We start from the raw sequence: 14,182 nt of genomic DNA on the forward strand, positions 1-14,182 counted from the left end.
CAGTACTAGAAGCAGATGAAACACTACAACATTGACACCAACTCTGTAATATTACGTTCCTCAAGCTCACCTTGTAATACAGAAATGATCCAAATCAATGTTGTCCTAATGCAACTAAAATAAAGCAAGCATTCCATATTTATATAAGATTATTTTTTGGGGCTTTTCCCTTTTATTACATAGAGACAGTGGATAGACATGAAAGTGGGAGAGAGAGATGGAGGATGACACGCAGCAAAGGGCAGCAGGTCGGATTTGAACCCGCGCCGCTGCAGGACTCAGCCAACATGGGGCAAACGCTCCCACTGGGTGAGCTAGAGGCCGCCCCGGCATTCCATATTTTAAACATTACTTTACTATTTGATGCCTTACAGTCAGTTTCCATTCCAATGTCGATATAGAGGTATAAAACATCACTAACTTTATCTACTGTTATTCTCAGTGCTCACATGGAAAACTCTTGATTTACACAGGGCTGATGACTGCAGCTGAGTCTCTGGTTAGTTAGTCTCTGGTTGAGCAGCGTCCCGCTCACTGTGATTGGCCCCGCAGCGTCCCGCTCACTGATTGGCCCCGCTGCGTCCCGCTCACTGTGATCGGCCCCGCTGCGTCCCGCTCACTGTGATCGGCCCGCAGCGTCCCGCTCACTGTGATCGGCCCCGCTGCGTCCCGCTCACTGTGATCGGCCCGCAGCGTCCCGCTCACTGATTGGCCCCGCAGCGTCCCGCTCACTGTGATCGGCCCGCAGCGTTCCGCTCACTGTGATCGGCCCCGCTGCGTCCCGCTCACTGTGATCGGCCCGCAGCGTCCCGCTCACTGTGATCGGCCCGCAGCGTCCCGCTCACTGTGATCGGCCCGCAGCGTCCCGCTCACTGATCGGCCCCGCAGCGTCCCGCTCACTGTGATCGGCCCGCAGCAACCCGCTCACTGTGATTGGCCCGCAGCAACCCGCTCACTGTGATTGGCCCCGCAGCGTCCCGCTCACTGTGATTGGCCCCGCAGCGTCCCGCCCAGCTCCTGCAGCTCTGTGAGCAGCTGCTCCAGAGCAGCAACGGCATCCTGCAGCTCGCCGTGGATCTGACCCGTGGACACATCTGTGTGCATTTGCTGGAACAGAGTAATGCAGAAGAAAAATATTAACTAATGATCGCGCTTTGGGTTCAGGACATTTTACAGTTGCTCTCTGGTGGACAAACTGTAATATGAACACTTTCTAAATGAACTCAAACATATCTTTGGCATTGCTGCAATTCTGGCCAACCTGTGCGCTGATGCCTTATTCCTGATTCCATAGCTCCATTGTGATTATGTCCCCTGTCTAACTTGCAAAGACACATTTATTAGTGATGTTTCAGTATTCCACCTTCATCAGGCAAATCATAAAATGTTCCGTCACTGACCTCCCTGCATCCAATGGTGCCCCATAAAACAGAATAAAGATAAATAAATAAATAAAAATAGAATAATATTCATATGTCGACCAAAGTCGGTTTATCAAGAACTCACTCTGCACCATTTTGATTTTAAAGAGGTTAGTGAGAATCGAGTTGGTTTGGTGTTCAAAAAGACCAATGAAGTAATGATTTTAACCGCTGACAAACTATCAAGTGTTAGCTGACTGTGCACATCATAATCCATCCCAATATGTTGTAGCTAGATAGCAGTCGAGCACGGACTGAGTGCTAAAGCTAGCAGATGGTTAATAAAAGGCTAAATCCCTCAGGAGTGCGACAGTGCGAGCTGAGCAGCAACTCATCCCGTCAACCAGTCAGACTCTGATACTGGCTAGACCCATGTACATGATACCTGCTGTCTTCAGCTTCTTCACATCATGGTTTTCATTAGTGCCCAAACTAGACAACTACATAGCATTCACCACTAAATATAGTTTCACTTTTGTATGCAATGATTAAAATAGTCACTAGTGTGATTTGTGTCAGTGGCTTCGTCCTGGGGGGTACTTCATCACCATTCTTTTAAGGCACATGATTTTATATTTTCCTATAAATTCTACTTTGTTGAGAGTAATGGAAAAGTAGTCACACAGTGAGAAAAAAAATAAATCATGTATAGAAATAAAAAAATGTATGCATCAAGATGCATCAATATCCTTTTAATGGTATTATCATGGCATGGAATGGGATGGGTTGAGGTGCAGCAGTGGACTGTGATTAACCCTGAGCTTACCTTAGCTTTGGTGGCCAGACTCTTGAGGCTGAGGCGGGTGGAGGAGAGCAGCTGAAGAGCTTCTGTTGGATTACTCTTCTTCTTACAGCAGCTGATGGTCACTGAGACACAGACACATTCAGAGAATGGATTAGATGCTTTTGTGTATCTGTAGTGTTGTTCTAGATTTGAACTCAGTTTGTTTCACTTTTTTTTAGTGCTGTCAAATGATGAAAATATTTAATCGTGATTAATCGCAATAATGTCATAGTTAACTCGCAATTAATCGAAATTAATCGCAAATTTTTATCTATTCTAAATGTCCCTAGATTTCTTTTTGTTGAATTATTTTTTTCTCTTTTTAATGCTCTTGTCAACATGGAAAAGTGGATATGCTTGCTTTGTGCAAATGTGATTCTGTCTGAAGTCGTCCATTGTCGCCTGGCTTTGATGAGGGGGTGAAGAATTGGCATCAGCTGTGTGCTTGGCCATCAAGTGGTATTTCAGACTGGACGTGCTACGATGATAGCTCAGTTCACAACGACAAAACACACAGATCACTTTGGTCTTGTCAATGGAACCATTTGGCAACTTTTTAAAAGTAAACTTTCCATTCAGAATCTTATTGGCATCCATTTCGGCGTCTCGCGCTGGCCATCCACTCAAAACGTAACATTAGCCTACTACTCTTTGGCCGGCTCCAAGCCCAAACTAGTGTGTGCGGCGTGCCTGTTGTTTAGTTTCCGATCTAGCTAGATCCGGTGTGGTGTTGTAGTTTTTCTAACGTTACTAGTTGTTGCAACAGCATGTGAAAAAAACTACAAAGTTTGCTAGGCCAAAAAGAACGTTAATCTTAATCGTTAATCAAAAAACTTGACGCCAGGGCGCTGTTGAGCAATGGAGGAGTGAGACGTGTTTCACATAGCTCCGGTAACTTTTCTTCTATTAATACACTAAACTGCTGTATATCCGCCTAGAAGTGCTTTGGAGAGACATAAGAAGACACAAGCAAGTGGGAAATCAAACCTAAAAGGAGAGAACGATGTCAAAAAAGGGAAAATCCAAAAAGAACGACCAACAAGAATTAGGCCTTGATCAACCCTCGGACTCAACTGAGATGGTGGAGCCCGACTACCTGAGTGAGGAGGCGGACCCACCAAACCGGGCTGTACTGGCCGCTATTGCTGCACTACGAAATGAAATTACCCAGATTAAAGACGACATATGCGCCACTATCGATGTCCGTATACAGACGGTGTACACCGTGCTGAGAGGTGAGTTGGCTACAACTAAAGAAGAACTGCAGACTTCCATTACGGCCCTGGAGAAAACCGCGGCCTCGCATGCTAGCACTATTGGAGAGATAGAGAAATCCGCCTCACACCAGTCGGACGATGTCACCCGCCTGAGCTCTGAAGTAGAAAAACTGAGAAATGCGAAGACCTAGAAGGGCGCTCGAGGAGACACAACATCCGGGTCATCGGAGTCCCTGAGGGGACCGAGGGACCTAGGCCGAGAGACTTTATTGCCGGGTTGCTGCAAGAGGTGCTATCCCTGGATGAGAAGCCTCTCATTGATAGAGCGCACCGGATCCTCCGAAGGCGACCCGAACCTCATGAGCCACCCAGACCCTTTGTACTGAGGCTACACTACTTCCACACGCTTGAGGACATCCTACGCAAGGCTGCAGCAGCGAAACAGCTCTACCACGGTGGTAAAAGGATCCAAATATTTCTAGACTACCCGCCTGCCGTGGCTAAAAAGAGGGCATTATTCAACCGCACCAGGGAGCTGCTACGGGGCAGACCGGGGGTCAGATACGGCCTCCTCTATCCTGCCAGGCTCCTGATAACCCATAACGGCACACAGACCTCGTTCATAGATGCCAAAAAAGCGGAGGAATATGCCGAACGCCTCTCTGCATCTGGCTCGACTGAAATGAGACAGGAGGACGCTTAAACTGATGCAATCACTGCTGATGTGGAGAATCAAGATATTCAGAGAGGTGGTTATGTACTGGTGCTTACTAGTTAGCTTTTATGGCTAGCGCTAGCGCAACACTAGCTGTCACCTATCCACGTGAGTTGCACACTCATACACACACACAGCTGGTGCCTCACCATTTGACTGTAAAACCGCCATTCTCATTAAAAGAATGATTGGAAAATGTTATGTCCTGGCTCATACAGATCGAGGTTTGCACTGTTACTGTTTCTTTTTCTGATATCTTATTTGGAGCCCTGACAATTGTTAGTTCTTTAAAGTGTGGAAATGTCTCACTGTTATTGAAAGATATCCAATGTGTTATTACCTCCCTTAATTCGTAATGATTACTGTTACAGATGTTTCTGATGTCAGTTCTAAGGTCGGAGCTACAACTCCGTTAACCCTTTGGTCATAGATGTTTAAACTATTTTTTTTTTTTTTTTTTTGTTATACAGACAATGCGAATCCCCACACTGGGGAAAATCTTATTACAGTTTTCCTTCTTAGCTATAGATATTGGGTGTATGGGTGTACGTATATGTATGGGTGTGTGGGCCTGTGTATATGTTTATATTTGTGTATGTGTGTGTGTGTGCGCGCGCGTGTGTACGTGTAGTTCTGTGTGTGTGTGTGTGTGTGTGTGTGTATGCCCATGGATACTATATTACTATGGCACTCTAACTAATCATACTCTCTTTTCTTCACTAAACTATCTAAAAAATTTGTATAAGTTACCAAGCTATGGGATCACAGATAGGAGTTAACATCAGGCCACCAGAAGGTCCGAGGAAGTAACTTAAGTTACTGGTTTATTTGTACTTACTTCCTTAAGAAGGCTCGCGCCACATTCACTTTGAATTGGCTAGAGTAGTTTTGTTTTCATTTGTTACTATGGGGACTGGGCTGACCTTGTTAACGGTTGTGGGGCGGACTGGGGTAGAGGGGAGGGGAACTCATACCGTCCACAGTGAATGCTAAATATCACAGCATTGTGATTTCAGATCACAGCCCACTCACCTTTTCGTTGTGTTTAGATCATGTAGATAAGCCACATGCCTCTTGGAAACTGAACTCGCACCTACTCACTGAAAATAAATTTTGCGAATACTTAAAAGACCAGATTTCTTTATACTTTGAAATAAATGACAACCCTGATACCTCTCCCTCCATCCCCTGGGAAGCATTCAAGGCTTACATAAGAGGCTGTATCATTTCGTTTGAAGCTTCTAGGCTAAAAGTAAATAAGACCAAATTAAAAGAATTAGGAGATCAAATTAAATTACTTGACATAGAAAATGCACACTCCCCTTCTATTATTTTGCACAGGAAAATAGCAACACTTAAGTATGAATATAACAAAATTATCTCTGCAAAACTAAGTAAAGCATTCCTCTATACTAGGCAAAAATATTTTGAATTTGGTGACAAACCACACAAACTACTAGCTAGACAACTCAGAAAAATGGAAAACGACAGAACAATACACAAGATAAAAGCTCACAATAATACAATACTTACAAAGCCTAAAGATATCAATGACAGGTTTCTTGAATTTTATACTGATTTGTATACCTCAAAGACCACTTCAGACTCTGTAACTATTAATGCATTTTTAGACAAATGTGAGCTTCCCAGACTGAGCAAGGAAGATTGTGACTCTTTGAATTCTGACCTCACAATTGCAGAGGTTCGGAGCGCCATTGCCTCCCTAAAGAGTAATAAGACACCCGGTCCTGATGGACTTCCAGGGGAATTATACAAAACATTCAGTGAAAACCTATCCCCTTACCTGTTGAAATTGTATGAACATGCCCAGATACAGGGTAATTTACCCCCCACCCTAACTGAGGCTGTGATCACATTAATTCACAAAAAAGGGAAGGACTCACAGGAAGTAGGCGCTTATCGTCCTATCTCCCTCCTTAATGTCGATGGAAAATTATTTGCCAAGATACTGGCTAACAGGCTGAATCCTCTATTGGGAAAACTAGTTCATATGGACCAGACAGGTTTCATACCAAACAGGAGTGCTACTTTCAATCTTAGACATCTTTTCAATATTATATATACAAAGAGAGGTCCACCTACTGATCTTGTCATACTTGCACTTGACGCCGAGAAGGCATTTGACCAGATTGAGTGGTGCTACTTATTTGAAGTTCTTAATAGGTTCAATTTCGGAAATAAGTTCCTGTCACTAATTAAACTCATTTATAATAATCCCACGGCTCAAATCCTAACAAACTGGACAATATCCTCCTCGTTTAGATTATATAGAGGGACACGGCAGGGGTGTCCACTATCCCCTTTAATTTTTGCGCTGGCTATCGAGCCTCTAGCCCAATGTATCAGAATAGAACCCCAGATTTATGGTTACTCCACCAAAGACACAAATAATAAGATATCATTATACGCAGATGACATCCTTTTATATATAACGCAGCCTCAAATTACTATCCCAAATCTTCTGGACAAAATCAACCTGTTTGGGACCTTTTCGGGTTATCGGATCAATTGGACTAAAAGCGTTTTAAAGCAGCCATATTATGCTCATTTTCAGGTTCATAATTGTATTTTAAGGTTGTACCAGAATAGGTTTACATGGTTTAATTTTCAAAAAACACCATATTTTTGTTGTACTGCACCGCTCTCTCTCACTGCTGCAGATCCTCTTTTCACCTGGTCTCTGTTTTAGCTACAGAGTGAGACCTCTTTTCTTCTTCTTCTTCTGTACTATCTGTGATTGCACTGCACATGCCCAGTAGCTCAGATGTAGATCATGTCAGCTAGCTAGCTCCATAGACAGTAAAAGAAAGGCTGTTTCTACAACTTAGGTCAGTTACAAGGCAGGATTAGCTGGGAGACTTCTAAATGAGGGCGCACATGGAAGTAGTTCTTTTGTAGATTATGGTGAACTTGTGTGTGTTGTAGCAGTGCTTTGCTACTGAGAACGAGGTAGCATGCTAGCGTTAGCATTAGCATTAGCATGCTAACGCTACGAGCTAATGGTTGCGGTTAGCCTGCTCGTTTTGGCTTGTGACGTCACAAGCCGTGCCGATTTTGAACAGCTCACCCAGAGACTGAAGGCAGGACACATTCAGAAACCGTATCTCACTCTAAACAGCATGGATGGATTTTTTTCAAAGTTTGTATGTGTGTGGAAGCACCAGAGACACAAAATAACACCCCAAATCCCAGAAAAAGTGATTTTTTCATAATATGGGCACTTTAATGCCGGTCCATATGAGTGACTTAGCACACCTAGATCACTTTCCATTCACAGTCTCTCCAGAGAAATTTACCTATTTGGGGATAGAAGTGACGAAGCAGTACTCCTCTTTATTCCAGGCAAACTTCCCCCCTCTAATAGAGCGATTACAGACTAGAATATCATTCTGGGACACGCTCCCAATTTCTTTAATTGGGAGAATTAATGCTATAAAGATGATTTTCCTCCCGCAATTGTTGTACCTATTTCAAAACATCCCAATGTTTCTAAAAAAATCCTTTTTTAAACAACTAGATTCTTTAATAGTTCCTTTTCTGTGGGGGCACAAGGTTCACAGAATAGGCAAAAAACATCTCTGTAGGCCAAAGTCGAAGGGGGGATTGACACTCCCAGACTTTTTGCTATATTACTGGGCCTCAGCGATTAAGATGTTTACCTCTTGGTTAGACACATCAATACCAATGTCTGATTGGCTAATGCTGGAGCGGGAAGACTGCCACCCGTATTCTATGGCCGCGGTCCTACTAGCTCCGGCTGCGGTTAATAAGTCCCTGTATAATAACAATCCAATCATACATAGCATGATCTGTACCTGGAAACAAATCAAGACCACCTTTAATCTTAAACCAATCTCTCCTCTGCTACCCATCGCTAAAAACCCTACATTTGCCCCCTCCAGTCTGGATGGAGCCTTTTCTACATGGAGTGAGAGGGGTGTCCAATGTATTGGTGACTTATATGTGGGAGGCTTCTTTGCCTCATTCACACAACTACAGAGGAAGTATGAGCTGGGGAATAATAACTTCTTTCGTTACCTACAAGTTAGGGACTACGTTCGGAAATACCTATGAGAATTTGAGACTGAATCACAATCTAAAATAGATGACTGTCTGAAACTGTCTCCTAACGAAAGTAAATTGATATCCCGCATCTATAACAATCTCTTATTAATAAGCTCCCCATCGACTGAAAATTATAAACGTAAGTGGGAAGAGGAACTTGGTGAATCTATTCCAGATGATTTATGGACAGAAAGTCTTGAAAAAATACATAATTGTTCAGATAACGCAAGACATTGTCTTGTCCAATTTAAAATTATTCATAGGCTTCATTACTCAAAGGAGAAACTACACAACATATACCCAGAGGTGTCACCTATGTGTGATAAGTGCCACTCTTCTGTAGCATCACTTCTCCATAGTTTTGCTCTATGCCCAAGGGTCCAATTGTTCTGGATTGATATATGTAACATTATGTCTGAGGTCATAAATACTTCAATCAAATCTGAGCCCTTGTTCATCATTCTTGGAATATCGGAGACCTTCAGGAAACTTAGTGTGGCACAGCAGCGCTTTCTCTCTTATTGTTTCATAATAGCAAAAAGATTAATCCTCATCTTATGGAAGAGCACAACTGTACCTACCTCTAAGATGTGGTTAGAGGATTTAACTAACACACTTCATTTAGAAAGGATAAGGTATACACTGAAAGACAGGCTCAACTTATTCAATAAAACATGGAAACCCCTTATATCATACCTCAAAACTACAATTCCAGTACAACAGTCCGCATCCTAGCACATGATAGAATGACAATTATAATGGTTTTAGAGTGATGGCCTCTGTGAGGGAGGGTGGATGGGGTGGAGATACATAGGGAGGGGTTAGATGGGCAGACAGGGGGATGGGATAATGTGGGGGATCGCGGTCAGCCTGGTAGTGTTCTTGCCACTGTTTTTGTATTATTGTTGTTACTTGTCTTTGTTTTGTTTTTTTGCTTTGCCTTGCTTTAATGTTGTACCACTTTAAGTTTACTGTTTATTTGATTTATTGAATTAGTTATAAAAAAGATTCTTAGAATGTACAAGTGAATTGTATGTCAAATCGTATGCTTTAATAAAAAGACGTTTGAGAAAAAACTTGACGCCTTTAAAATGGGTTTGCGTTAACGCCGTTAACGCGTTTAACTGACAGCACTACTTTTTTTTACATTTTACATGTATGACCATGTAAAAAACAAAACAAACTATGAATTATGCAGACACTGCTCATCTGCATCAGTTGTACTGTACAATCCAAAATGAAACAGTGAATATAATTGACAACACAACAACAGGGTAAAGTTTGATACTGTCGCACCACATTTGAGCATTTAGGAGTATTACATAACTGAGACAGCTGTTATCATTTCATCCTCTGTCCTGGCTATCACAACGTAAACAGCAAAAGTATGCAGCATGGCACGGCACAGCACGGCACAACCTATTTTTCTTTTGGTTTTCCATTAGCAGAAGTTGTGGCTAGCACCTGGTACTTTTTTTGGTACCATCTCAGTCGAGGTTCCAAGCGAGCTGAGTGGATACTAGAAGGTGGAGTTAAAACGCTGCAGACCACTGATTGGCCAGAGAGAACCGTCACTAGTGTGACACAGGACTTGCTCGGTGTCTTGCTCAAGGGCACCTCAGCAGTGCCCAGGAGGTGAACTGGCACCTCTCCAACTACCAGTCCACACTGGTACCCGGTCTGTATGGGGACTTGAACCGGCGACCCTCGAGTATAGGTACTATTACCAATACTTTAGGACGGTTTGTCAGGGCTGGGCTGAATGTGACATTGCATTACAGTTTGGGAGTGGAGAGTCCAAGGACACATAATAAATTCTCAGAAGACAGAATGAGTGGATAATATTGATTATGATGGCTGAGAATCCTGAGTCCAATATTCAATAAGTTACTGTGGTAAGGAAAGACATCAAAAGTGAGACTGTAAAAGTGGCAGGGCTATCACCTTCCCCCATATTGATGGCTCTTAGGACCACCTCCTTGAAGAGACTAGCTTCCTTCTCCCAGCCCCCAGCCTGAAGCTTGCAGCGATGAGCCTTGGACAGGAACTGGAGAGCCTGGGAAAGCACACAATAACCCTGCCTTTAGATTAGGTGGCTACACACAAGTCAAATGCAGTCATGGCTTTAGCTGGTCTCTGCCCTGGGGATTATTGGTTAGTTCAGCTGACTATGATTCAAGCAGCATAGGGAAATAACATGGTTGGGACATTTCATCTCATCAAATTAATTCAATCAGTGCCGCTCAGAACAAATACTAAATATGAATAATATTGGCGCCAACCTTTTCGTTGTCCTCTGGGTTGGAGCTGTGTCCGTCTTCATACAGCAGGGCGTACTGCTGCCATACCTCAGAGTCGCTGCTGTGGCGGGAACTGACCCGGCCCAACAGCTCCTTCAGTTTGGGGCCAAGGGCCGCAGCCTGCTCCCCCTGGCTGTCCGTCACGTTCTCAACAACTGCTCGGACCAGGATCTGCACAATCTGCCATGGGGACAAATCAATGATACATACGTCAACAACGCATTTGTGTTCAAAGATAAATCACAATTCATCAAGCCTCAGCATCATTATATGTGATGTCATGGCTCGGGTTGAATTCCACATGCAATTCTAGAAGAAACTATATTATTGGTCACATACATGTCTGGCTCAGGGACACTCTGACATGTGGCCGGAGGAGCCTGGGATCGAACTGCCAGCCTTGTGGTTGTGGTTCTTTAATTACTATTCATTAAAGCAGCATTGCCTCGAACTGCCAAAGAATCCAAAGACGAAGCGGCAGGATGGAAAGCAACTGGGTTTATGGGAAACGTGGTTTTCATTTTCACAAACACTGGAACTCATAATGGCACTGGCGTGAGACTGCTAATTATCACTCTCAGGTCTCTGTGGTTTATGGCAATTATGTGAGATTTTATTACCGCCACATCTTCCACATCTCTTTCCACCTGAACACAGGCTGCTGTAGACTGGCTCCTCCAAAGACAAACAAGGCTGTAAAGACCAACACACGCAGTATAATATCTGCCGGAGTGTCTCTGATGCCAGTCTATTTGATGTGACATTGACTGTGATGAGAGGGAGATTAAATCCAGAAATAGAACTCTGTTTGATGCTGTCTATCTATCTCTATTATTAGGGTGAAAACTGAATGGATGACTTATTCAGATTCCTGCTGGATCCAGTTAAAGTGTGAAATTAAATGGAAAAGTAATAACATCTTGGTTGAGGAAAAAAGGGAAAATAACATGAATGACAGGCCAGAATTGTCATCGTAGCTCGTTGTGAAGTTATTTTGACATCACAACAATGGAGAAGGTAGAAAGCTCTCTTTTTTTCTCAAGGGATTTGTGTGTGTGTGTGTGTGTGTGTGTGTGTGTGTGTGATGTGACTAGGGTTGGGTATCGTTTGGGTTTTTTCCGATACCGGTGCTAAAACGATACTTTTAAAATGGTGCCGGTGCCTAAACGGTGCATATATATATATATATATATATATATATATATATATATATACATACACACATATATATTCATAATGTATATAATATAAAAAAGGAGCACAGACGACAGTTGGCGACATTAAAGAACGGCTTGTTTATTGCTAAGGCCATATGGTCAAAATGAAATGATTGATTAATAATGTCATAACAATAACTTATAACAATGACTTATTTCACCAGTAGATTGCTGGTAAATGACAAAAACAAGCACTAGATGGGAAAAGGTTTTTTTTACAATAACTTTGAATGCAACACAAGGCTGGCGAGTTTCAAGTGAACACAGCGTCTGTGTTTTGTTTTCTGACAACAGCAGCTGCAGTCAGACGGTTTACACCGCTGAACCATTGGGTTTAATCCAGCTACTAGCTAACGGTACCGTAGTGTCCTGTGCAGCGATGCTTCTGAAAAAACAAAAGTCAGGCACCGAAATTTTCGTTCTTATTCGGTCTCGTTCCTACCATTTACGTCGGAACCGGTGCCCTATTGGCACTGCGTTTCGGTATCCTACATGTGACCCTCAGCTCCACCAATGGTGTCAGCGCACTGTGCACATTCCCCAGAGAGGATTCATGGCGGTCCCTGGCATCATCTCTCCTTCACCACTGCTCCAACGCTCCTGCTCTGGGCCCGGGGCAACAAACAACCCCAGGACAGAGAAATATGGAAGAGAATAAGGCAGAACTGTGGCTTCTAAAAATGGGACTGAGATCTGATTATGTAGTTAAAGGAGCATGTTTTTATGCAAAACACCATTGAAAGGTGCAAGATGAATGTTAATAAAAATAGAAGGGTAAAAATGGAATAGTCATTTGAAGTAAAGAGACTGCTTTTATGTGACGTTTTGACAGGTTTGTTTCCCTGAGGAAGGCATGGGAGAGGACTGCTGCACAGTGATATCAAACATCAACATTGTGATAAAAATATACACAAGAGATCAGACACGGCAATGGGTGCAGTGCTCTCAGATACAGAGACATTTTCCATTAACTCTGTCTGTCATCTGACCGTCAATGTTCGCTGCTCGTTAGGTTAGCTTGAAAATGTCAGAATGTGAGCATAATACCCAGAAAATGGGGACTGTGAGTCCGGAGAGTGGGGTTTCTTCGACATGCATTAATGCTGATTAGGTGTCTAATGTCCTGACATATCTCTAAAAAGACCAAACAACTGCTAAGCATGGATTATAGAGGTTTTAGTATTATATCAATCTAAAATGTCATCTGCATATAAAGCAATGGAGTGTTGGTGACCAAACTATGGGATTGGTTTAATCAACAACTGTGTCTGATTGTTGAGCTACAGGTTCAAGTCATAAGCAAAACAAGAAAGGGGAGAGAGGGCTGCCTTGTCCCGGGCATCCAGGGAGAGATGATGCACCCTGTAAGTACCCAAGCCATAGGTAAAGTACTACAGAACTACTACACAAACAAAACGAGACCAGCAGAAGAGAGTGTGTGTGTGTGTGGGTGGGTATGAATGTACTGGATTATTTGAATTAGTGAAGGGTGCCTGAGATAAAATGGAGTGTTCAATTCATCTGAATGTGATTTAACCTCAACTTCCATGTCCAAAAGATCTTTAGTTTAAAGTATATATATATCCGTATATAGTAGAGTCTTGCGGGCAGAAACAGACCCCAGTTCATTTTTCCCTCCCAACTCAAAATTGATTTTGTAAATCTTACCATTGTACTCCCTGGTCACACCCCATAGCTTACACTACCATGCACATGTGCACACATCGAGTCTCACACAACTCCATTCCGGTCTCCAATGAAACCAATGTGGTCATTTGTTGTGCACTTATATTGTGGGTTTATAGGATACTGCCTGAATTTGATCAATGAAAATTGTGTTTTCTTTAAAAATATACTGAGCAGAAGACATATTTTTGATGCTAAAAATCTTGGTGTCCCATTCTTTCATATTTTCTAAGGTTACATTGTTCTGTTGTCTTACAGTGTATATATATATATATATATATATATATATATATATATATATATATATACAGGGTATAAGGTTTAAATAAAAGTCATCTTTAGTTGCATATTTGGAAAGTAATCACAGGTAATTAGTAATAGCATTGGAATCTTTTTAAAGTAACCCTCCCAACCCTGGTCCCAGCTGTAGAGTGAAGTTTGAGAAGATGACATTAAGAGCAGTCCTTTACCTGGATGTCCTTGTAGTTTTCCCTGAGGTCCATTAGGCGATGGTAGGCATGGATGGCTTCAGCAAACGCCCCGATGTCCGTGCTCACAGCGATAAAGTTCTCCCAGATCTGCCAGTGTTCATAGTTACACTTCAGGGCTTCCTGAAGGGTACAAAAGGCTTTGTTTCTGCAAATAAGGGGGACAGAAAGAGAATGAACACACTGTGACATAAATGTGTCAAATCCACTTTTAACACACAACAGTGATGTTACACACACACACACACACAAACACACACACACAGAC

General features: G+C 42.7%; 1 protein-coding gene across 1 annotated transcript in view; it reads right to left on the bottom strand.

The window, feature by feature from the left end:
• Positions 1-332: 332 nt before the first annotated feature.
• Positions 333-14,182, bottom strand: part of ttc27 (tetratricopeptide repeat domain 27) — a 115,866-nt gene continuing 102,016 nt past the window's right edge. Inside the window, exons 16-20 of the mRNA XM_031299979.2 lie at positions 13,897-14,062; positions 10,506-10,703; positions 10,168-10,279; positions 2,188-2,288; positions 333-1,107 (exon numbers count right to left, since the gene is read on the bottom strand). Coding sequence (XP_031155839.1) covers positions 982-1,107; positions 2,188-2,288; positions 10,168-10,279; positions 10,506-10,703; positions 13,897-14,062 — 703 coding nt within the window. The 3' untranslated portion in view covers positions 333-981. The remainder of the gene's footprint in view (positions 1,108-2,187; positions 2,289-10,167; positions 10,280-10,505; positions 10,704-13,896; positions 14,063-14,182) is intronic.

The sequence above is a fragment of the Sander lucioperca genome, chromosome 15 (assembly GCF_008315115.2).
Source record: "Sander lucioperca isolate FBNREF2018 chromosome 15, SLUC_FBN_1.2, whole genome shotgun sequence".
In the NCBI taxonomy this organism is placed as follows: domain Eukaryota; kingdom Metazoa; phylum Chordata; class Actinopteri; order Perciformes; family Percidae; genus Sander; species Sander lucioperca.